Below are 23,256 nucleotides of genomic sequence, written 5' to 3'. Positions count from 1 at the left end.
CTTTTTTCTCATGTCAAACAGCAAGAAGTCGATAATTCTATCGTAGGAAAACACCGTAGCTAATTGATGAGCTAGTCGTTGATTAACTTTATCGGAGTTTGATCGAAGGTCATTTTAAGAAAAACAAGAACATCAAGTTTTCAAGATATAATTTTTTTCTTTCCAAAGAAAATATAATTATATAAATTATATTAAATAATAGACTCCTTATCAACGATAAAATATCCTCTTTTTCTCTCCAAGATTAATTTATTGAATTCTGAAGAATATAAATAACGTGAGTTTGTATAAATCAATCTTTTGTCATGTGATGCATCTTACATTCTCGTCTCGCAAACAATGTTTGAAAAAATAATCGACCAGGGAAAAAACAAATGTGTAATGTTTCGTAAGTGGCGATCGTACACCTATCATGCCATTTCGATTAATATCATCCTCGATAGCTGAGAGCGCACATGAGATAAGTCCTTATTCTTTACGGACTATTTAGCGATATCAGAACTTTCAAGTAAGAATTAATACAAACAATCCTGCTGCGCTTGAGAATTCGAAAGGATACCTACTATAGAGAACACGTCTATCTACTAACAATAAGATCTTCCAAGATCCAGCGTTCGAATTTATATTTATATTCCGAAATCATCACCTCGCATTCTGCGAGTTTTAGTACAAATACACCTAAATCAATGTACAATTAACGACGTGTGACAACGTCCGCATCAATGTATTAATGTTGTCCATAACAAATACAATTATGCAACTCGTATATAATATATACGTATCTTCACGAGTATCATCAAAACGCTATTGATCATTGCATTATCGACCTTACAATAAGCTATCTAATATACAGCGGCACAACCACTCGTACGTATTGCTAGAAACACCGGGTGCCAGGACATTGTAATTTCGTTTAAGCAATCCGGGTGTAACGATGAACGCAAAAACGTTGTACTGTCTTCCATCGCGGACTCGTTGGCCTCTGCGAAATGCGCCACATTGATTTTTTCTGTCGATTTCGACATTCGTGTCGCTTCGTAAACGACGAAGACGGGGCCTCTAAGCCTAAAGGGATAGAGAAAGAAATGTAAGAAAGTAAAGATTGATCGATCTGATAGAATAACGCGCTACAAATTGTCATCCTCTTGCAGCGAATCGCGGTATACACAAATGAAAGATGAGCAATCCATGAATCTTACAATCTCAGTATTTACACACTTCTTCCTCTAATAATATTAATCTTAATTATCCTCTATATCCGGTTACAGGTGTAAGAATCAGCTGAATCGCATGCGTTGAACAAACGAAGAGTCAAGTACGACGCCGGATCTTCAGTGTCGCGGAGCGGCTTGTTAACATTCGCTTCCAGAGGAGCATCTAGAAGAGACTAGCGACGAGAGACAGAGAGATAGAGAGAGAGAAACAAATGTTAAGTTACGTATCATTTATTTCACACACCATTGAGACTTTAAAAATTACTTCATCCAACATAATCGCGTATTCTCTTCTGCCTTTTCATGTTCTGTCCATACGCGTGAATTAACGTTAAGTGGGGGCAAAAGCAGGAGGATAAAAAAAAGAGACTCGTCGACCTAGAATAATTCGCGATTGTTAACTATAAAAATCGCAATACCGTTGCAGCATGATCGCTAATTGCATCGTGCTAATGTAGATGAATGGTAAATCGCCCTTTCACTCATTGTTCTAGGTCTTCGTAGTGATCTAGAGCGCAGGCTCCGTCGTTTGTACACGCAGAAAAATTCCGATTTTCGCAAATAAAACAATTCGTGACGATCGGTCGAGTACTGGAGCGTCATGTTAATCACGAACTCGCATCTACAAGCAACAAAACACGTATGCAACAACCTTCGTAATATTTTTAATAAATATGCGAACAGAGCCATATAATAATTTACGTAACGGATAATATAGAAATTTCATTAACTTCGAAACAATCTAAAAATAGAAATTTTGTAAACTTCGAAACCACAATATCGATAAACTGTAAAAACGGCGGTTGCCACGCGAAGGGAGGCAGGGCGGGGTGACATATATGAAAAGGGAATAACATATATAATTATCGTTTTTAAATGTACAAAGCCGTATCTTCGTGTGCGAGCACCGAATAAATTAATTTCATCGATCTCGTTGTAAACGCGGATCGAATTGTGGACGATCAACAATCAATACTTAGGCTGCTACAGCTTCGCTTAAGCGTAAAAATCAAATCTTTTCTCACATTTTTTTTTCCTTTCTTTTTTCCTTGTCTAAACGTCAGATCTGCATCATAGCAGGGATCCCACGGAGTTACAGATGTTGCCACTGGGTCGGCATCAGGTTGTTCGAGGACTGTTCAAATGCTCGGGTGACGGACTCGTGGATTCCATGACCGAGCCACATATGGTGCAGTCGTTGGTACTTCTCGTGGCAGAGATGCAATGGGTTACCGCGCCGCAATCCCTGATCCGTCTCACCGTACTCGTCGAGATACGGCGGGCAGACGAAGGCACCGCGATTAGGAGGGCGTAACAATAGGATCTCGCATTCGCGTACCCGCAGAAACATACCGACGCCGAAGCCGCACTTGTTCGCGTGGAACGTGCACGCACCTACCATAGTCTTGTTGTGCTCAATCTGGCAGCAGTAGCTCTGCGAGCAGAGCATCTCCCCGCAGACTAGACACATCGTCGGATTACGCGAGTCTTCCCGATCGCTGTTCGGACAGGTGAACTGAGACATCGAGTTGATGAGCTCGCTATAATCGTCCGGCAGATCTATTAGCTTGTTGACCTTCAACGGGTCCTTGATAATTGACACCTTTCTCTCGCCCGACATGTGATTCCAGACGGTAGGGTGTCTCCGCCACACGGCCATCAGCTTTAGGGCGACCTCCAGATGGGAGTAGATTAAAGCGTCGCAGGTAGTGGGCAGTCCCAGGTACTGACAGAGCTTCTCGTACGTGTCGCCGCGCACCTGCGTCAATTCGCTTGGCGGCGGCACGTCGGTCACGTAATGGAAGTAGATAGCGCAACATCGGAGGAAGGGTCGACAGGCGGCCTCCACTCGTCGCCATACGTCGCTGGCTCTCGGTTTGTCATAGTGCACACCTAAAATATGGAACAGGGCAAAATCCATTTTGCTCTCGACGACATTCTCGTCCTCTCCGTTTTCATCGTCCTCCGTCTCGTGGCTGTCGAGTTCCATCGCATCGGTGAAGTCGGAGGTGTACAGGATTTTTGCTATATGGGACAGAAACACAAGCTTGAGCACATGCGAATCAAACACGTCGCCCGTAATGATAGGCGTTGGATTTGGAGCCGCCTCGTGCGCCTTCGTGTGAAAGATGCTCGGCAGCGTGTTAATGAGCGGTACTAATACGCCGAACGGATCGATGTCGAAAATGCTGGGTCCAGTGGACGGTGCCTCTATCAACAGTGTCAGCAATGACGCCGCATACATTTTGATGTTTTCGCGATGCGCCCAAAGGTTTGCGCGGTTCGAGTAACTCGAACCCAGAAGGGTTGATACTCGCACGAGGTTCTCGAGACAGTCGTTTTGTCGGGAGGTCATGGCGCCCAGCAGTGGCTTGTCCAGATCGCGCAACAGGAACTCTGTCGCATGAATCGTATATGACACTGACTTCCAGGCTAACAAAGGCACCTTCGGCTCGCCGTCGAAACAACCGAATCCCTTGTACGTGTGATGCACAAAAATTGAAGCATACATGTTGAGCATGGCTTCCATCCTTCGCGCGATTAGTGGCCCAGATCGCGAATACTGCGTCTGGACCGGTTCCCAGGCACCCTCGAGCTGCTGACGGAGGACCGTTATGGGATTGACTATCCTCACTTCCAATCGATTATCCTCATCTTTCTCTTTCTCTATGATCTTGCCAAATTTCCTGTTCGGCTTGCATTCCATTGTGAGCGACATTACCTTCAGCCACGTTTCGAAAGTAATATCCGGCTGAGGCTCCGGGGTTGGTTGCATCATTCCTAAGGGCGGTACGAGCAGAAGAACGGTGTTACAGAGACACTCGCACAGCGGGCAGAGATACTCATGGTTGTCAGCGTCAAAGCTAGCCTGTTGTCGTGATCTATAGGGTCGCCGATTCTCCTTGGCGAGCACGAGGTCGACATAATCCTGCCAGCAGCGAGAGTGCATCACGTGGCCGCATGTGTTAACGTGCGGCGACATGCCTAATTTTGCCGAGAGATACAGCGCATCAGGTTCTTCAAAGTCGCCGTGCCGTTGGCACAACACGGTAGATTGCTGAACAAACGCGGCTAACACCATTGCCGCACCGATTTCCGTCACGCTCTGATCCTCTTGGCACAGAATGCACGTGTACACTTTCTGCTCGCACAACCTACTAGTTTGACCGATGCCGACGGCAACTGGGGCACCTTCCTGACAAGAGGCCTCCGTCAGGTCCATGGCAGAACCACGATCATTGGTTTTGCTATTGGCGTCCAAGCTTGCTTCTTCGAACAGAGTGGCATTCTTCTTCATGAAATGTTTCTGCATAGCTGCCATTTGCGCCATGATCTTGGCACGCTTCTGAGCTGCCATTTTCGTCCGCCACTCTTTATCCGTTTCCTTGGTGTTAGCATCATCGCCCGCTTGCTGCTCCTTGAGCACAACAGGCGCCGGACTGGTCTCTTTTCCGCTCAAACTGGCGACCTGACGATACTTCGCCAAGACCCATGTGAGCAGATCCTTGTGAGCGTCCATGCGCGGGCTGGTGGTCAGATTCTCCAGTAATTTGTAGATCTTCCATTTTGCTGCCCGCTCGGGAAACGCAAGGAAGGGATAGTAGCCGGATTCCTGTTCCTGCAATGCATAACCGATCAGATATAATACCTTGTGTACCTGCGGTTCGGAGAAACTCCTAGCTATGAAATTAAGCGCGCGTTCCAGCACAGTCTGTATGATGTGGAGCATAACGTCACATTGCAACAGATTCGCCACCAGACTGAACGATTCCGTTAGTCGAGGCAATTTCGGCGGCGGACAACATTCTAGTTCTCCCTCAGCTTTCCGGCGTTTTCGTTGAACCTCTTCGGATCTGCTGTGCTCTTCCTTCGTATAATGATAAAAGAATACGTTGTACTCCGAGTACAAGTTCGGATTGAGTTCGTACACTCCCTTTGCCGATGTATGTACTGGCTTCTTGAACTCCGCTACCTCGCGTATCACTCTTTCCAATTCGCTCTGAACGTTGTAAACAACGTCCTCCGGTAACGTCTTGCTTAGCTCCGAGTGTGAGAGAGGCTTTATACACAGCTGCTGTATGATCTCCTTCTTGAGACGATCGTCCGCGGTCACCTGACCGACCCCGGGAACGTATCTCTCGCCGATGATCGTGATAAGCAAGCCCAAGAACTCCTCCACTAGATTGATCGTCTGCCGCATACTGTCCTCTTCCGGATTCTTCAAGGCGTTCATCTCGAAATCTGGCTGCACCCAGTTAAAGAGATTAAACCTGTTTAGGACGTGAATCAAGAATTCGTTGCTTTCTATCAGTGACGCGCCGACCTGCAACAAAACGATGTCCCGATCGAGCATCTCGGTGCGGCACTTGACATTGTGATAGAAGTACAGCTGATTCAGCAGAGAGTAGCCGTTTCGTCGCCACATGCCCGCGTGCACCTGCGAGATCATGGCCTGCGCCGTCAACACGGGATCGATGATCTGTTCGGGCGTCGGTTTCATCGGATTGTTGAATTCGGGCGACTGAAAATGTAAATTGTATTTTTCCAGATGCAGAAACAGGCCGGCGAGGAATCTCGAGAGCGGCAGATGGATGGAAACTGGTTCGGACGCCACATCGTATTGCAGGCACGTTGCGCTATGATCCGCCAGTTCTCGCACCTGGCTCGGCGGCTGCTCAATACCCTGCTGTTCATATAGTTTTTTCAGAAGCGCCATAAAGGATTTGATCAGCACCACGCGGTCCGAGCTGCACCACTCCAAGGCCTGCGTAATGACTGGTGACAGTTTTATATGTAGATTGAACGCCGACTCCCATTCCGGCTCGTATTCCATATGTTGTCCGACTTGTCGGAGTACCGCGTCCATGCACTGCATACTGGAAAGAAGAGTAAATAACAGCGAGAGACCCTGTAAGAAACCACGTCTCAGATCATCCGTCCAGTCTTCTGGTTTTGCGCTCAGCAGGTACCGAAGGTCGTAAAGTACGTATTGCGCCCGTTTGAAGTTGTGGTGCGGCATGTTTCTCTCAAACTCCAATTTTCCAGTAGCGTTACATCGTCGGGAGCTCTCAGATATGAACGTAGTCAGGAGGTTGAATAGCGCTTCGTGCTGCGCGATTAGCAAATGCGCCAGAGTCGGGACGGTGAACAACTGAACGGAGAGCGAGACAATCGAGAACGAATGATCATGATCGTCCTTGATGAAATCCTTCATAACGGACGCGTAATTACTTGTGAATACAATGGAAAGCGCCTTTTTGCTCTCGTACTCCACGAGCATTCCGTAAATGAATAACCTGTGCCACACTGTTCTAGCGGATTTCCACAGTTGCGAATCTCTCGTGAGTATGCCCTCGACAACCGACATATCAGGTAGCTTCGTGTTGAGAGCGATGTTGCTAAACAGGACGCGGAAACCCTCGCAATGACTTATGAATTGTTGCAACCAATTGAGCAGTCTTATAGCGAACGTCTGATGGGCGACTATGTGAGTGTGAAGGACGAGCACCTTGAGCGGTCGATTGCTATGCCTGTACGTGAATTTCTCGACGTCGCCCCGCAACTCGTTGCAGTGCCGAAATATCGAGCACTTTATCACGGCTCTGCCCTCCCGGTCGACATTAGTCACATATTCTACGGCCTCTTTGTGCGAGCACTTGAGAACGCGCTGGAGCATGTTTATCACCTGATCGAAGGTGTGATGCTCGTCGTTGAAGAGCACGGTGCAGTAAGTATCAAAAATGTCCAATTGATCGAGCGTGAGCGAGTAAAATGCGGTGTCTCTGATGCAGAGATTCGATGGCAACGCCACAGTGTACCTCAGAGTCAGTAATTCGTAACAGTATTCCAATAACGCTTCAAAAGCCACTACCGCTCTCTCCGCGATGTCACCAGGCAGTTTGTTGCCGCGCGACTCCTTCGTCTGCGTCCCCGCCACATGGGTCTTGCAGAACGGTTCCTTCTTCCAGGCTTCCGGGTCGCCGCAGTCGCAGCATCCGCCCCCACTGGACGTGCCCATTTTGTACTTGTGGTTTCGATGAGCCGACTGCTTGAAACAGTCCACGCAGAGAACGCACGTAGAGTCCATGCCGCACTCTCTGCAGCTGTACGTCGGTTCGCCCATCTTGAACAATCTGCCGCATATGGACGGTGGATTGTCCATCATGCTGAGCTCCTTGAGAATCGCTTGCGGATCACCGCCGCAGATAAATTCCTCCAGGGTCCTGAGAAGCATCCTGTTCGCCGTGTCTTCGTCGATGACCCATTCCAGACAGTTGCCGTTACGCTCCGGGCTGTATATCTTTGGCACCCAAAGTCGCCAGTATTCCCTAAAGTTAATACTCGTCAGCACTCCCTTGTTCATCTTCTCTGTCCACACATCCACGCATCGTTTGTTTGTGTCTGGAAACACAGGTTGCATCGAAGCGAGATTTATCTCTTCGAGGACCAGAGGTAGCTGCTGGCTTTCTTCCGTACTTTCACCACTCATTTTGTCTCATTTAAACTTGCCACGTAATGTATACTGAAACATTAAGCACAAGAGAAAACGATGATTCATAAAGAAAAATCATACTTTTAAAAGGAAAGAGATAAGCATGTGTAGATAAGTACTAACCAACAGGATATACACAATAGAAGTGATTATAGAAGTAATCCAGGCAAGCGCATATTTCAACGTGTCCTCTCTTACACAGCTAATTCAGCTAATATTTTACCACTGCAAAACATGGCTATAAATTTCAGTAATCTCGCGTCTTCCACTGGAAGTACAGATAAGTATACTCTTGGAAGATTCCTATTGCACACGCGTCATCATCTTCAACGGGCCACAAAATCTGAAAGCACAGCCATTTATCGCGTGAGCTCACGTGCCAAACTGCGTTTAAATATGGTGCCTGCACTTTTAAATATTGCCAAAATATTCGTCGCGAATTTAACTTCTACATATATAGTTGCACACATGTATACACATGTGTATACATATACACAAAGGAAACGCGAGATCCGGAGCCAAGAGCGCGACGACGATGACACAGGTGCAACTGCAACGCGACGTCACCGTACTGCGTTGCAAGCATCCTCGCGCGCGCGTATATATACGTCCGCGATATATCAGCGGATTAGTCAACGCGACGAGGCGAGCGGGGAGAGCGAGCCTTTCTTTTTTAAAACGTCAAGCGAGAACGTTTCCGAGGTGGCGAGGACTATTTTCGTCGACGGGAACGACGGGGACACTCACTGTTGCTCACTGCTGTCGACGAACGGGTCAAGGTTGACGAGAGGCGCTCCGCGATCGCGGGGACTCTTTGTTTCCCCCCGCGGGCGACCAAGTTTCACGCCACCACCCGCGACGACGACGATGACGATGACGACGACGACGATTTCGCGATCCGCGTCCACGTCTCGCCCCGACGAGGACAGACGCGCGCCGCTTCGACGATCAACCTCGCGACACCGCACTCTACGTAGCGCGGACGGCAGCGAGTGTTGACATGTCGCGGCGAAACGAAACGGACGATTATCCTGCGCACAGCTGCTCGATGACGGAGATATGTTCCAAAATGGCCCGTGTGACGACCTCTCGCCACCACTCGCCACGATTCGCGATGCTCGCGAACCCTGCCGCGCGGTCCGGGACTAGCGGGACTACGCGAGCGCTCGAGAGCGGAAGCGGAGTTTTTCTGCGTTCGGCGATATCGCGCTCCGCGTTTCGTCGTTCTGCCGCACGGCTCTCCCGACGTTGTTAGTTGTTATTCTCCGTTGGCTCTCCGCTGAACGCTGAACTCCGCGCTGCGCACAGCTCTCCGTCGTCCGAGCCCGACCCCGTTGTATACTGGAATTACCGCGATCGAAATTCCTAATATGGCCAGCGAAAAAAAACCGGCGAAGGCGCCGTCAAAAAGAGAGAAAAGCGCCGAGGAGATACTGACCGAATTCCAGTCGTTACGAAACGAACAGAGGATCCTGGCGAACAAACTGTCCGAGATGGAGATGGAGTTGAACGAGCACAAGTATGAGTCCACCCTAACCTGTACGCTTGCCTCTTTCGCTCTCGACAATCGAGAACGCGTCCCGCGACCGCGACGGGATGCTCGTGCTTTTTTTTTTAGCCTCGCGAAATACGATCGAGAGACGAGAGTCGCCAATGCGAATATAGAACGCGACCTCGTCGAACCGTCCCCACTAATACGACTGACGTTTTAGAATTGTTATCGACACGTTAAAGAACGTGGATCCCAAGAGGAAGTGCTACAGAATGATCGGCGGGCTTCTGTGCGAGCGCACGGTGGAAAACGTGATGCCTGCTCTGGTGACGAACAAGGAACAGGTGCGACTTGCCTATCATTTATCTCCTCGGAGCGGACCGTCGGGATACCTACGGTACACTGCGATAACATTCAAATGTATGTTTCAGTTGATGAAAGTGATGGACACTTTAAACGACCAGGTGACGAAGAAGGGAATTGAGATAAACGAGTACAAAGAAAAGCACAACATCAGAATCAGGGGACAGGACGATTTGCAGCAACAGGAAGAGGACAACAACAACAAGGAAGACAAGAGGAAGGCGATTGTTGTGAATCCCATTGAGATTTAAGCATAATAAATATAAGCGTTCTTTTTTTTTATTTCGTATTAAGGCATATCGAGTATCGAGACGTGCCTGGAGTCCAGGTTGGAAAAGTAACTCAACTTTCGAAGTCGAGCGCACTCTTAAATTAGCCTCCGTGTTTATTTATTGTGCCGTCTTGATGTACATGCCCGCGACGTTAACGTCATATTGCTAGGTATATTCCATAAGTGTATTTCGACCAAAAAAAGAAAAAGGAGTATTCTGAGGTCTTGCAAAAATTAGGCTCGCGTAGATCGGCAACGAGGTCTTTCGATTACTTGTATCTCTGCATCAAGAGTGAAATAATAATGTAATATTGATACATTTGTCCGCTGTAAGACATTTATTTTCACATTTTCATGTTCATACACGCTTGTATATATTTTTAACCCGCATGGAATGGAAATCTCATGTATATAAGTGCGCAGATATGAATCTTAAAAAATACAAGCAGTTTAAAAAAAACGAGAAAAAAAAGGTGGTGACGCATTAAAAAAATGTTAACGCGAGCTTCAGTCTTCGAGCACGACGATAAAGACTCGAGGTACGGTTACAACTTGGTGAAACCTCGTTTAACCGCCATATTAATATCCGCATAATCCTTCCAATCGCGCGAGGCGTCGCATAGGGATTTGCGACGGCACGTGCTCCGCGCGCGCGAGAGAGGGACTTTTCTCGCGCGATCGCGCGGCGTACTACGTACGCAGGAATTCCGGCAGGGGCGGCAGGAGACACACACGCGAATTTATTTTTCCTCTCTGGGGAGAGGACGACGACGTTCCGGGAGTCGTCGAGAGGGGCGTGCGATCGCGGGATCCTGACACGAGTGACACGATGCGGCCCACACCGCGCCGTGTACCGCGCTAATAATCGGAATCTCGTCACCGGTTCCCGACGACGAGGACCCCCGTCGACCGGCGGGCTCGTGCGAGACTGCCCGTGTGTTTGTGTGTGTACTGCGTGTGCCCATTGGCGTGTGATCCTGCGAATCCTGGTGGACGTGCACGTCAAGAGTCCGTGGACTGTGATGGCGGCGTTGTTGAAGGTTAGTCGACGTCGAGGTCGAATAAACAAATTTGTACGAGCGAGAAACTCGCTTTTCTCCTCGGAGCTTCGTCCGACCGAGGGTCGCCCGTTATCTCGCCGCAGGCCGCCGCGATAACGGGCGCGTCTCGACCATGCAAAACGGCAACTCCGATATCGCTATTCGAAAGATTTTTTTTTTTTTTTTTTTTATCGCATTGACGATTCAGCCCACGTTGCGACGGTCCGACGATTGATCGAGTTCACGTCGAATATCCGGATCAAACGTCGTTCCCGTGGCCTCGTATTTTCCGCTCCTTTTCCCCACGTCTTAAAATACCCCTTTATCACTTATCTCTTTTGTTTGTCACTGACACGCAGTATTGATATTTAGGATAGGACACAATTCACATTTGAGGACAAATGGCCGTACATGCGCCCAATCATACTGAAACTGCTCAAGCAAGAGCCAGTGACGCAAGGGGAATGGCAGGATCTGTTTTATTCCGTTCATGTATGCCTGTGGGACGACAAGGGGCCTCCCAAGTTACACGATGCTCTGAAGGAGGATATAATGGCTTTTATAAAACAAGCTCAACAGGTGAGAGAGAGCAAGAGAGTATTGCTATCGAGCCAAACTCAAGACTATGCCTTTGATGTGCCTTCTTTACGTGTTCCACTGAAATAATTGAATATTATGACTTTTTACAGAGAGTTTTAGCGCATCAAGAAGAACAGGCATTGTTGAAAGCATACATCACCGAGTGGAGGAAGTTTTTTACCCAGTGTAACTATTTACCAACACCATTTAGACAACTAGAAACATACCTCGCCGGAAAAGGGACTTCTACACAGAAGAAGAATCAGCCTGATGATGTTGTTAGAAAGGTAAAAACCTTATGATACGTGATGTAATGTCTTGTAATATTGCTTGATCTTCTTTCTGTTATACAGCTAATGTTGGACAGTTGGAACCAAAGTATATTCAATGAAATAAAACAAAAACTTCAGGATGCAGCCATGAGATTAGTGCGAGCCGAGAGAAACGGCGAGGCGTTTGATTCTCAACTAGTTATCGGCGTTAGAGAATCTTATGGTAATAAAAAACATCCACAAGTTTTTATGTGTAGTAAAATATTTTTGTTAATAATACAGTGTTATAATGTTTCAGTGAATTTGTGTTCAAATTCGTCGGATAAGCTCCAGATATATAGAGAGAATTTCGAGACGGCGTATGTAAACGCCACCGATGAGTTTTACAAGATGAAAGCGGGAGATTATCTGAGTCTGCACGGTGTAGAAAATTATATGCGTTACGCCGATTCGAAGTTGAGAGAGGAGGAGGCGCGCGCTCAGAAGTACTTGGAACCGACGAGTATGCAACGATTAACGGATTGTTGCGTGAAAGTGTTGGTCGCGACCCACACGTTAGCGATACTCGCGGAATGTCCGCAAATGATTCAAAATAATCAAACTGACAGTAAGTAATCGCTTTCTTCGTAATTTCACAATATATGTAACTTTAATGAGTCTCGGTTTACGATGTCACCTCTGTAATTGGCGCTTATTAATGAAAGCGAATAATTGTAGAACTTCGCCTCATGCTGAAGTTAATGGATAGAGTGCCCGACGGCGTCAATCCTATGTTGAAAAATTTGGAAGACCATATCTCGAACGCAGGTCTAGCGGATATGATGGCAGCTGTAGACGTTATCACTCAAGATTCCGAGAAATACGTGGAAAGACTGTTAGATCTTTTCCATAGATTTTCCACGCTTGTTAAAGATGCGTTCGATGATGATCCGCGGTTTCTTACAGCACGAGATAAAGCTTATAAGCTCGTTGTGAATGACGCCACGGTATTTAAATTAGAATTGCCTACTCGGCAGGGCTCTGGAATCGGTGGCGCGTCCGTTTTAAATAATAGACCTATTACTAATAATAACGGACTAGCCGAATCGAAGTGTCCGGAACTCTTAGCGAATTTCTGTGATATGCTTCTTAGAAAAACGCCGCTCAGTAAGAAATTAACTACTGATGAAATCGAAAGTAAATTGAAGGATGTGGTCAGTATACGCAATAAGATAATTATATCCATATGGATTAGAAACCAAATCTTTTCTGATAAAATTTATTCTGTATCACATTTTATTTTAGCTGTTGGTGCTAAAATACGTTCAAAATAAGGATGTGTTTATGCGTTATCACAAGGCGCATTTAACTAGACGGTTAATATTAGATACGACAACGGATTCGGAAAAAGAAGAAAATATGGTAGACATGCTTCGTGAAGTCGGCATGCCCGCGGACTTTGTTAATAAATTAGCCCGTATGTTCCAAGATATTAAAGTATCTCAGGACCTGAATCAACAATTTAAAGAACAATGTCGAGCTACTATTGCAGATAGTATAAATATCAAGGTAGTTATACATGTCGTTTTTTTGCAAACGTATATGTTTTTCTTTAAGATCGATATTGAAAAGAAATAGGAAAGATATGTAAAAGGTATACGTGTATAAAGATATTTTAAAATATATTAATCTGCTATATTTCTTGAAGATTCTCAACGCAGGCGCATGGGCCAGGGGTAGCGAACGCGTCACCGTGAGTTTGCCGCTTCAGTTGGAAGATTATATTCCGGAGGTCGAAGAATTTTATAAAAAAAAGCATAGTGGCAGGAAGTTGCAATGGCATCATCATATGTCGAATGGCACGGTACTTAATACATTAACAAAATTCTATCCGTGCTCGTATAATACTCCAAAACATGTTGATCCTAACTTTTAATGCATATTTCATGGTGTGGACGTTTCAGATAACATTTGCGAATAAAGTGGGACGCTTCGATATAGATGTAACGACCTTCCAAATGGCGGTGTTGTTCGCTTGGAATCAACGACCCAACGAAAAGATCTCTTACGAGAATCTCCGGTTGGCGACCGAGCTTCCGGATCCCGAGTTGAGACGAACTCTGTGGTCTTTGTGTGCCTTCCCGAAGTTAAAACGGCAACTTCTTTTGGTGGAACCGCATGCCACTACCCCGAAAGATTTTGCGAACGATACAAGATTTTGGGTTAATCAAGAATTCGCTATAGTGTTAGTATTTATTTTTTGTACAAGATGTGCGTCACACAATGCGCGTTGTATATTCGTTTGGTTTGATAATAATTATCTCGTTTCTGAGTTTAGTATTCATTAAATTATTATTGTAATTACTAATTGTGATATTTCTACATTAGAAAAAATGGCAAGATGCAAAAGCGGGGGAAAATTAATTTGATAGGACGTCTTCAATTATCAACGGAACGTAGCAGAGAAGAGGATAACCAATCTATTGTACAACTCAGAATATTACGGGTTCAGGTATAGTAAACATTTACGTGAAGTAATGTGACATAACACATAGAAAAATATCTATCGACATTTTAATTGGTGGCTATGAATAATTATCTTTTGTGTGACTATAGGAAGCTATCATCAAGATCTTAAAGATGCGCAAGAAGATCACTAATGCGCAGTTACAGACCGAACTAGTGGATATATTGAAAAATATGTTCTTGCCGAGTAAAAAGATGATAAAGGAACAGATTGAATGGCTCATTGAACACAAATATATTCGGAGACACGACGATGACATTAATACGTTTGTGTATATGGCATAACACGGGATTATATATACATGCGAGATTGTTCGAGCTCTGTGGTTAATATTATATTTTTATAAACAAAAAAAAGGATTTAGTTTTCTCATGTGTGAGGATACGTTCGAGTCCATCGCATTGGTGCGATTATGTTTCACCTGTTTTCTTACAGTTCAGTGGAAAGAAAGAAAGGACGATGTACTGCTGCATTCAGTCTTGAGATCAGTGAGATAAGAAGTCGATAGGACAAGTTGCAATCATCTCCACTTGACAATTGCTGACTATTATACGTGAATAAAGTGAAATGTATAACAAAACTGGAGAAAGTGTCGCAATAATAATAAGAAAGATGTACAATATTGTACTACGATGAAACTAGCATTTATCGTTTATTTTGGCATTGATCTATATTAATCTAATTAGAGAAGAGAAAGTGGATTAAATTAAAAGGGGAGTTATATATGTATATACATCGATGGCATTATCACTACTTTAATCGTTTATACTTCGCTAAAAAAAATTCTTGAAATGTTTTTATATATTTTTTTCCTCGAGAATCCGTACTTTAACTAAATTTATCAAAAGCCTCCGTGTTGTACATTATCGACACACAGCAACAATTTGGCACTAAAAACATCGATCCTTGCACAATCTGAACGACAGTGCACGTATATATGTACATTGCATTAAATTCAATCGTAAACAATAAAAATTCGCATATACTTGAATATAATATTTTACATACGGATTTGCTCGTCACTAATTAGATGTGAACTACTGCAAAACATTCGTTCGAACATTCTCTACATGGTAGTAGCACATTTTTGATTTAGCCCTAGAATTTATAATTAAATTTCGCGGACGGCGTTCGAAGGATGGTCATAATTTTCATTTTCAAACACATTAAAAGCCCGACGAATAACGTCGTCTAATGGCCTACAATACTTTAATGCATATATACCTCGCAACACCAAACTTGATTTTAACAGTGATAGAAATGTGTGTGTATTTGTACGATGATTTTTCTACATCTGGAACAGTCACGATGATTCGAATCGTCGGAACAAGTCGGAAAAAATAGTTATTTAAGCAAATAATAACGACGGTTATATGTATAAAGCTTTTATATAACTTCAATAAGTGAAAGACGAGTGTAATGGTATAAAATCTCAATGAATTAAACGACAGAGTATTTCATAACTGTGTACAATACGTCCTTATCGAATCGATTTTTATTTTACCTACTATTATTATTATTATGCAGATAAACGCAATAAATTTCACGCGGCAACAAGTAGCGCTTACATCAGGCTACATATAATACGTATATAATATATATATCAGAATTTTAACGTAAAATAATTTATATTTATATTTTTTCTCTTTGATACAAATTATTTGTACATTATTTTCTCTAGTGTAATAATTATTCGCATTATTTGTATTTAAGATGTTCGGAATTTGTTCGATAAAGAAAGAAACTAAATGAGACGAAACGGATTTACACCATTTCATCGCCGGGACAATGTAAACGGTAACCACACTATACAAAAGTAAGTGCTGCTATAAAGTATTTATAAATATTCAACAATTATTTGTAGGTATCAGATCTCTTGCAGGAAATATATACGTTTCGCGTACAGAACAATATATACATATACACAATCACCACACTGCCTCGGCATAAATCAGTAACGCTGATATGACCACGTACATCTCGATATCTCCTCTAGCTTATTTCTTTACTAACTTGATTCTCTTCAAGACCAGAATAATAACAATGAGTTTTCGTAAACTTCATTAACAAGAGACCATAGAGATATTAGCTTTAGGATAGCATTTAACGTTTATAGCTAATGTGAGCTAGCTTTCTACGGAAAACACAGAACGAAGAGCCACACGATATTTTTCTAATAATACATTCGTATACACATACATATCACATACATATTAATGCCATATATTTCCGTAGATTTCTTCTCGCATGCACGCAAAACACAAAACCAGAGATTTGATAGATATAATTTTGAAAGCGTTCTTAAAACGGAAAGAGAAATATATGAAAATAAATAACGAAAGAAAACTGACAAACTTGAACTTTTTGATTTCATCGATTATTCTAAGTATATAGTATCATTCGTGGATTTACAACAAGATTGTTATGCATTACGTGCTGTTTAAGAATACAAGTAACACATTGACAATGAGAGGTAGAATTGCAAAATCTCATAATACATTTCCAACGATTTTTGTCGTCGACGCATTAATCGTTAGCTTAATCAGATCGGACGTAATTCCTCACGATATGCAATTATTAACACTGAGTGAAACGTAGAAACAATATAGGCCAAACATGAACCATGTAGATTTTAAGAAATGGAGCGCAACCATACCCTTCACGAATTCTCAATGGATAAACGCAAATAAATGTTATATCTTGATCGGTATATAACAACGGATATTTATATATAGATTGTTAGTATTTATAGATCACTGCTATCCGCGGGAAGCTTGCTAAATACCAGACATCGCGCCGTTATCTGTACCGTATATCGAGCTGTAATTTTTTCACAACATATTACTTTCGTCAATTGGATATTAGCCGCGCAATCAGTTTTGAATTGCAACTCCAATTTAACACTAATTTGAAGTCACTCGCTAGAGTGCCCTTTTGCCAATTCGTATCTGGCTTTTTAACAGGGCATAAAAACGTATCGTGTGAGAAATCCGAGACGCGGGAATTAAAGAGAGGGAATTACTGTTCGGGACATCGCGTGTGTTGAATGCGAGTCGTACTTTTCGTCGGATTCGCGTTCTCGCAAACGTGCACAACTATGCCCGGCTGCCCCGACCCTCCTGGATGTATCTCGTGTGTCCCGCCTGCAACATTAATAACGGTTTATGTAAAATACGAAATCGGTGTAAGTTTAAAATAATATCATTTGGGTCAATAGTAACCTGCGGATAAATTGGCTATAGCGGCTAACAGATCGTAATTAACGAGCGGCTCTCCTTCCTCACGTGGATGCCAACCGACCGGCGGAGAAGCAGGAGGAGATATGAGGAACTGTTTGGTAAGCGCGGGCGGTTGAAGATGCTGATCCTCCATGTCTACAAGTTAATTGACTTGCGAATTAGAAACTGTCCTTTTTCGTGAATTTCCTACGCTTGATTAATTTCTTCAATGTGACGACACACTTAATTCTAGAATCCCACGATAATTACGAACCTATAGGCGTCACTGGTTGCGCAAAGTAACAATTAATATCGGTTTCTCCAAAATGCGATTGATGCAGCTGTATCCTCGCGTTTGCCGCAGCACCGGGAGAATCGTAGTTTACCCTCATTCTTCTGAAAGATCTAAAGTATTGAAACGTAGCGTCCTCTCCAAACTGTTTGAAAAGATTCTCTATGGCCGACTGTAAAGACGCAGCATTGCACAATGTATTAATGTAACAGAGGTTCCATTACTTTGGTATCTCATACTAAATGTTTATTACCTTCAGATCGTCGCACCTAAAAACTCGAGGGTCTACGTTTGTAACGATTACAGAAGTCGGTAGATCCTCGTCGTTAACCAACTCGTCGATCGATCTAATATTTGAGTCGTCTCTTTCTCTCTTGAATTTGAGTTCTAGCTGTCCGTAGTTTGGATGCAGGTTTGGTAGGCCATCCACTTCGTTAATTATTATGTTTTCAGTGTCTACCAGGTCCTCCTCTAGCGCATCTCTACTGCCGTGTTTCTCCTCCATTTTTATTTCTTGCTCTGCTTAGGAAATAGGGTGGCAATTGCCAAGTGTTAAGAAAAAATTTCAGACGCTTAAAGGTTAAGAGCATTTAAGGACTTGGAACTGTCCAGCATTAACAATTCAACGTAGGTATACGAGATTTGAACGGAACAGAAAAATTATAATCAATATTTATTCATTTTTATGTAAATACTGAATGTTCGTTAAGGACGAAATTAGATTGTTTACGTACAGGAATATCAATAGAATGGAAACTTTATGAAACGGAAGATATATCTCTAATAAAATTTAACAAATCTCTAACGATTAACTTTGCATGTAATTTATGGTTCTTCATCGAGTTACACGTTTTGATATTTACATATTATTAATAATTAATGAAAGAGCGGCGCGAGCATAGATCCGCTTTATCGACCACGCAAGTATTGCCGTCATCGCGAGCAAAGTATATATGCAATCCGATCACCGATGTTGTCGTTGAAGGTTGTACAGCGGAACGTTCGTTACCTTGCCGAGATTCGTCGGATAATCGACGACGGTGTCAGGCGCCTTCTCTTACCTCTCGACTCGGCGACGAGGAAGAGACCGCGCACCGACCTTGATGTTCTCGAGACGGGTGCTTCGTCACGGGTGTATTTACGTTTTCACGCGTACGCAAAGTCTACTCCATCTCGGCGGATCTAGTCACCGCGTCGACCCGCCGACATCGGCATCCTCGCGTCCGGGTTTCACTGCCACCGACGTGTCTCCTCACCGCGTAGACGACGTTCGCTATTTCATCACCGCGTAGACGTAGCCGCGCGTCATCGTTAATTTCAGGACAGCAGGAGCAGCGGACGATTCGCGCGTCCCGTCCGTATCGCGATCCGATCGAATGCCATATTGCCAATATTGCCATGGTCGGGCCGGGGTCAGGTTAGGTGCGTGCGGGCATACGAATGGAGCAATGGAGCTGTTGTGGAGACCAATTGGACAATATCGCCCAACCTGGCTTCATCGGTGCCGGCCGATTGGCCGTCGGACGGAGAGTCTCTAGAAACTCCTGGAGCAACTCCACAAATTCTCCATCCGGCAGCCAATTAAAACTTCCAATAACTCGTCGAGATCCACAGCATTGCTGACATTTTAAATTCGAATCAAGTAGCATAAATGTTAAGTTTTCTGTTTTATTTATCGATGTTAGTATTTATATATTTTATTTTAATGCACATGCAGGTCGTACATTTAGATATTTATATTTTATGTGTAGTTATTGTTATATGAAAAATATGTTTGAATGTCAAATATGATCCTTACAGACTGTGATATATTTAATACTCTTTATTAATCTATGTTATATAGATAAGATATTGCTACACTGATTTCATTGATAATATATTGCACACAAAAATTATTTTCTTAAATATTTAACAGCTAACAAAATTTCTTATCGCGTGTATACATAAATAATTTCCGAAAGCCAATATCAAGTGCGGCGACCTGTAAGTTTTTAATTTCAATAGTTAACGCACTGGTCATGTATACATATATATATAAAAATGCTTTACATATCACAAATAATAATTATTAACAGAGATAATTGCTATCATTTACCAATAACTAATGCTTGGCATTAGTTTAACATTTGTTTTTGAGACACTTTGTTTATATATATATATATAATATCTTTATAATCTGAATTGAACATTCTGGATTTAAACCTATAGCTTATAAAAAATATGTAGAAAAAGATTGCATACGTCTCTGTTATAATATATGCATACTGGTAATGTGCATTATATGCACATTGCTTGCGAGAATTTTCTCCCTCGCATTACCGATTAAAAAATTTAGTTTCACTCTAAAGCATTGACTAGGTCGAACAAAGCGATTAAAGTAATGTCTGCGACATCAACAATTCTTTGCCTTGAGCAAGGAATCACTTGTATCTACAATAGTAGCCATAGTATTGATTACGTACGATAAAAGCAAATTACGAATCGCATCACATATGTTATTTCGCAAACGTAAAAGTCGCCCGCTAAAAGGATTCGGACATGTGTAGAACGATGCAGATGTACACTGATACGTTAGAATCGGTTAGATTAATCTTTCTTTTGCAGTCATTTATCTATCCGTTGCGTGACGCGGTATTTAATACTCATTGTCAGTGAAATGCGTTTTCGTAATAATAGATAATTACTCTGTATTTCTCTTTTTTAATCTAATAGTTAATACTTTACGTTCCACACAACGGGATTTGTACTTGTGTGCGCGTGACACACGTATGTCTAACTCCGAACGCCGTCCACACATGTCTATCGCAATTAAAATTAATATCACCGTGACGAAAAAAGAAAGCATTTACAAACGGCCTATATCGTTGCACGTAGAGAGCCTTATTGTAGCGTACAACCGCTTGCGTTTTTCGGCTCCTTGCTGCTTTGATGAATCGCCTCTTCTTTAACCGGCGGCAAATTGTGCTCCTTTCCCGCTTTCGCCGCCGCTACCCCAGCTAGTACGCTGTATGTGCCCAAATTCCAGATATGATTTGGTGACGGCATTTGGAAGTCGATCGGACTGACCAAGCCGTAAGTAGCCTTGGTATCTAAGACTGGAATTTCTCCCGGTACTGTATGATGGTATCTAATAATTTAAACCCGGATTAATGCACTGTTTAAACGTCATACATTTTAAAATTGATGCGCCACGTTAAAATAATAATAAATTCAAACGAGATAATTACATCAAACCGTTTTCTCGATTACACTTATCGAGAGTAAGCTTCACTATAGGCGCCAAGCGTTTAAACACGGCGTGTTGATCCGGTTTAACGCGAGGCGCAGGCCCGTTCGTTTTCCCATATTCCTGACAGAGCGCTTTCGCCTTCTTTAAACACAAATCGCTTTCCTGCATCGCTCGTATCGCTTCGCCGCATTTATCCATTGCCAACAAGTTTTCACCGCAATAATTATAAGCCTGGAGAAATTGGAGCGTGAGTAAGTTAACATAATTCTCGCTCGCACTTGTAACTAATTGTAACATCGATCTTTACAAACTTGTGAACTTACGTAAGATTGATAAAATGCTGCTTTAAGCTCCAGATATTTTATCCATTGAGCAGATATTTCTGGTTTGAATGGACGAAGAGTATTGGCAGCGTCCAGAAACAACTTACTAGTCTCATTGGCTAAAGCTGATATCAAACTAGAATTGTGTTTCAGTTCTACCGCTCTAGCAACTGTCACTGTAAAAAAAAAATGACGAAGAGGTATGTAAGCACAATTAAACTCGTTGAAATCACATTCTCGCGTAAGTACAACCTTCTTGCGCTTCCGCTGTGCATTGATTAACATATGCATTTAGTACACGAGGGTCCAAGTCACTTCCCAAAGGCGGTGGATTAGCCAACTGTGGCAAAAATTCGGTCTGCACAAAAGTAAATATTCCGGCGGCCCGTCTTAGCATACTGTGCACTTCCTTAGCTTCGTCCATTGTTATGCTATAATTATGATACGTATATTATAATTAGTTAATGCATATTGAGGATTATTTTAAAACGTTTCTTTTTAATTCATACTTACTCATCTTTTGCAGCAATCATCGCCGCATGCTTCATAAACCAAAGGCCTACATTGACGCTCATGTTAGCTGCTTCGTAAACCGAGTCAGCGCTAGAACTTTAACAAAAAATTTTTAATGAAATCTTTCAGAGACCGTCTCAGAATTACTTCTTATATAAAGATTCTTTTTATAATTGATTACAATGTGCCACAGCCAAGCAACGTGTGCGTCCATTTGAACACGAGAACATTTCTGAGCTTGCTGGGATTAGGTCTGCCGACATGCTGCGCTTCTTCCTCGGACGGGTTGATTTCCCATAGAAATCCATACAACAAACTTAGGTAACTGAGAAACGCAGGCTCTATCGAATCGCTGGTATTGTTTGGATTTCTGAGCAGGTCGAGAAGCCTGGCTCTTGACAGCTTTATGTCACTGAAAACACAAATGTCTCTTGACAATATTGGAACTTGTATTTTTTCGAAGAGAAAAGCAGAATCTTAGGTGTAAGAAAGAAATGCGAAACTGACAATCCAATAGCCAGCATAATTAATGTATTACAATGCAAATGTCAGTGGGTTCTGATAATTATATATATTCGCATTGCAGAGTTATCAGATATCACAGCTTCCGATAACTAATTAAAAAAATCATCAAGTGGTGACCGTGAAATGCGCAGTATGTGATTTATATCAGAAATCTGTTAACCTGCAAAGCTTCCTGGTGGCGTCCGTAGGATTAGAGATTTTCAACTCGAAATTCTGATTTGCGTACGTCGCTTTCAGCACGTTGCGGTGAAACCAGTGCGCCATTGCGTCGCCCGAATCTCGCGGGAGCTACCTATACGTCTGACGATCGACTGTCTCGATCCGGGGTCTTGGATTTGTCACTTCTGACAGATAAGGGTAAAACGGAGCAGCGGCGTCACAATCGCCGTGTTCGGTGCTTCAGCGGAAGAGCTACTACTCCACTTTCCATGGGACGCGTCGCGTCACGTGCTTACGCGTAGTAATTGATAATTAGCCTGTAAACCAACGAAAGAGAAAGTAATCAATAATTTAAGCGTGTATAGTCATTAATAATATATATTTTGTAATTTACAAAAATATAATCAAATCTGTATTTTAATAATGCAAAACATACCGGTTATCTGTCCTGTAAATATATATATGCTTCTCTGCCTTTCCCCGCACGCTAAACTAAAATTGAAAATTAAATTTGAATTCCAAGTATTACAATTTCGAGAATTTTAAGAGTTTAAAGATTTTAAGACAGAAATAACGAAAATTGATAAAGTATCAGGAGAACATAATCGGCAAGGAGGTCGCACTAGTTTTCATCACATTTTACTCTAATTACGAAAAATTAGGAAAAATTAAATACACCCAAAAGCGATTATTGACATTGCAAGATTTATCTCGATTTATCGACCAGTCGATAATCTACTGACAATCGATAGTTTACTGACGCTAGG

At 42.9% G+C, this 23,256-nt stretch overlaps 5 protein-coding genes across 10 annotated transcripts; 2 read left to right on the top strand and 3 right to left on the bottom strand.

Annotated features, from left to right (window-relative positions):
- Positions 1 to 608: 608 nt before the first annotated feature.
- On the bottom strand, positions 609 to 8,871 carry LOC112453491 (E3 ubiquitin-protein ligase UBR2-like). 2 transcript variants are annotated; one of them, XR_003040632.1, is made up of 4 exons: positions 8,455 to 8,871; positions 7,831 to 8,050; positions 2,240 to 7,737; positions 609 to 1,065 (listed from the first exon to the last, which is right to left on the bottom strand). XR_003040632.1 is itself a non-coding variant. In XM_025014275.1 (3 exons), the coding sequence occupies exon 3, from the start codon at positions 7,702 to 7,704 to the stop codon at positions 2,308 to 2,310; it is 5,397 nt and encodes a 1,798-aa protein (XP_024870043.1). In that variant the 5' UTR covers positions 7,705 to 7,737; positions 7,831 to 8,050; positions 8,455 to 8,871; the 3' UTR covers positions 609 to 2,307. The 2 variants fall into 2 exon arrangements, 1 of the variants encoding a protein (XP_024870043.1); XM_025014275.1 differs by having other exon boundaries at positions 609 to 7,737.
- Positions 8,872 to 8,967: 96 nt separating this feature from the next.
- Positions 8,968 to 10,155, top strand: LOC112453500 (prefoldin subunit 2-like). Its single transcript, XM_025014289.1, has 3 exons — positions 8,968 to 9,226; positions 9,420 to 9,543; positions 9,631 to 10,155. Exons 1-3 carry the CDS (start codon positions 9,078 to 9,080, stop codon positions 9,811 to 9,813), a joined length of 456 nt encoding a protein of 151 aa, XP_024870057.1. The 5' UTR covers positions 8,968 to 9,077; the 3' UTR covers positions 9,814 to 10,155.
- A 380-nt stretch (positions 10,156 to 10,535) lies between these two features.
- Positions 10,536 to 14,959, top strand: LOC112453495 (cullin-5-like). 2 transcript variants are annotated; one of them, XM_025014281.1, is made up of 12 exons: positions 10,536 to 10,873; positions 11,246 to 11,452; positions 11,563 to 11,739; positions 11,806 to 11,947; positions 12,023 to 12,331; positions 12,442 to 12,917; positions 13,009 to 13,272; positions 13,412 to 13,567; positions 13,668 to 13,948; positions 14,092 to 14,215; positions 14,320 to 14,555; positions 14,666 to 14,959. In XM_025014281.1, exons 1-11 carry the CDS (start codon positions 10,856 to 10,858, stop codon positions 14,512 to 14,514), a joined length of 2,349 nt encoding a protein of 782 aa, XP_024870049.1. In that variant the 5' UTR covers positions 10,536 to 10,855; the 3' UTR covers positions 14,515 to 14,555; positions 14,666 to 14,959. The 2 variants fall into 2 exon arrangements, with proteins under 2 accessions (XP_024870049.1, XP_024870048.1); XM_025014280.1 differs by having other exon boundaries at positions 14,320 to 14,959.
- Positions 14,960 to 15,899: 940 nt separating this feature from the next.
- On the bottom strand, positions 15,900 to 19,143 carry LOC112453493 (protein sarah-like). 4 transcript variants are annotated; one of them, XM_025014279.1, is made up of 5 exons: positions 18,750 to 19,143; positions 17,994 to 18,262; positions 17,723 to 17,912; positions 17,452 to 17,604; positions 15,900 to 17,373 (listed from the first exon to the last, which is right to left on the bottom strand). In XM_025014279.1, exons 2-5 carry the CDS (start codon positions 18,243 to 18,245, stop codon positions 17,249 to 17,251), a joined length of 720 nt encoding a protein of 239 aa, XP_024870047.1. In that variant the 5' UTR covers positions 18,246 to 18,262; positions 18,750 to 19,143; the 3' UTR covers positions 15,900 to 17,248. The 4 variants fall into 4 exon arrangements, with proteins under 4 accessions (XP_024870047.1, XP_024870046.1, XP_024870044.1 ...); XM_025014278.1 differs by having other exon boundaries at positions 17,994 to 18,259; XM_025014276.1 differs by having other exon boundaries at positions 18,802 to 19,143.
- A 433-nt stretch (positions 19,144 to 19,576) lies between these two features.
- Positions 19,577 to 22,766, bottom strand: LOC112453497 (BRO1 domain-containing protein BROX-like). The gene is made up of 7 exons (XM_025014283.1): positions 22,491 to 22,766; positions 21,987 to 22,217; positions 21,806 to 21,901; positions 21,545 to 21,723; positions 21,293 to 21,468; positions 20,968 to 21,200; positions 19,577 to 20,867 (listed from the first exon to the last, which is right to left on the bottom strand). Exons 1-7 carry the CDS (start codon positions 22,592 to 22,594, stop codon positions 20,621 to 20,623), a joined length of 1,266 nt encoding a protein of 421 aa, XP_024870051.1. The 5' UTR covers positions 22,595 to 22,766; the 3' UTR covers positions 19,577 to 20,620.
- Between the last annotated feature and the right edge of the window lie 490 nt (positions 22,767 to 23,256).

The sequence above is a fragment of the Temnothorax curvispinosus genome, unplaced genomic scaffold (assembly GCF_003070985.1).
Source record: "Temnothorax curvispinosus isolate PA1 unplaced genomic scaffold, ASM307098v1 QBEX01004414.1, whole genome shotgun sequence".
Classification (NCBI taxonomy): Eukaryota; Metazoa; Arthropoda; class Insecta; order Hymenoptera; family Formicidae; genus Temnothorax; species Temnothorax curvispinosus.
Note: the sequence above shows the minus strand (reverse complement) of the source record. Positions and strands in the feature narration are given on the sequence as shown.

Excerpts from the sequence above, each read along its gene's own strand:
- LOC112453500 (XM_025014289.1), top strand. The coding sequence starts at position 9,078 with ATGGCCAGCGAAAAAAAACCGGCGAAGGCGCCGTCAAAAAGAGAGAAA. Across the intron at positions 9,227-9,419 it reads ATGGAGTTGAACGAGCACAA|AATTGTTATCGACACGTTAA; the intron begins GTATGAGTCCAC and ends CTGACGTTTTAG. Across the intron at positions 9,544-9,630 it reads TGGTGACGAACAAGGAACAG|TTGATGAAAGTGATGGACAC; the intron begins GTGCGACTTGCC and ends TGTATGTTTCAG.
- LOC112453491 (XM_025014275.1), bottom strand. The coding sequence starts at position 7,704 with ATGAGTGGTGAAAGTACGGAAGAAAGCCAGCAGCTACCTCTGGTCCTC.
- LOC112453493 (XM_025014279.1), bottom strand. The coding sequence starts at position 18,245 with ATGGAGGAGAAACACGGCAGTAGAGATGCGCTAGAGGAGGACCTGGTA. Across the intron at positions 17,913-17,993 it reads TTAGGTGCGACGATCTGAAG|TCGGCCATAGAGAATCTTTT; the intron begins GTAATAAACATT and ends GCGTCTTTACAG. Across the intron at positions 17,374-17,451 it reads TATAGCCAATTTATCCGCAG|GCGGGACACACGAGATACAT; the intron begins GTTACTATTGAC and ends TTAATGTTGCAG.
- LOC112453495 (XM_025014281.1), top strand. Across the intron at positions 12,918-13,008 it reads AAAGTAAATTGAAGGATGTG|CTGTTGGTGCTAAAATACGT; the intron begins GTCAGTATACGC and ends ATTTTATTTTAG. Across the intron at positions 14,216-14,319 it reads TCAGAATATTACGGGTTCAG|GAAGCTATCATCAAGATCTT; the intron begins GTATAGTAAACA and ends GTGTGACTATAG.
- LOC112453497 (XM_025014283.1), bottom strand. The coding sequence starts at position 22,594 with ATGGCGCACTGGTTTCACCGCAACGTGCTGAAAGCGACGTACGCAAAT. Across the intron at positions 22,218-22,490 it reads GCCACCAGGAAGCTTTGCAG|TGACATAAAGCTGTCAAGAG; the intron begins GTTAACAGATTT and ends TTGTGTTTTCAG. Across the intron at positions 20,868-20,967 it reads AATCGAGAAAACGGTTTGAT|ATACCATCATACAGTACCGG; the intron begins GTAATTATCTCG and ends TTAAATTATTAG.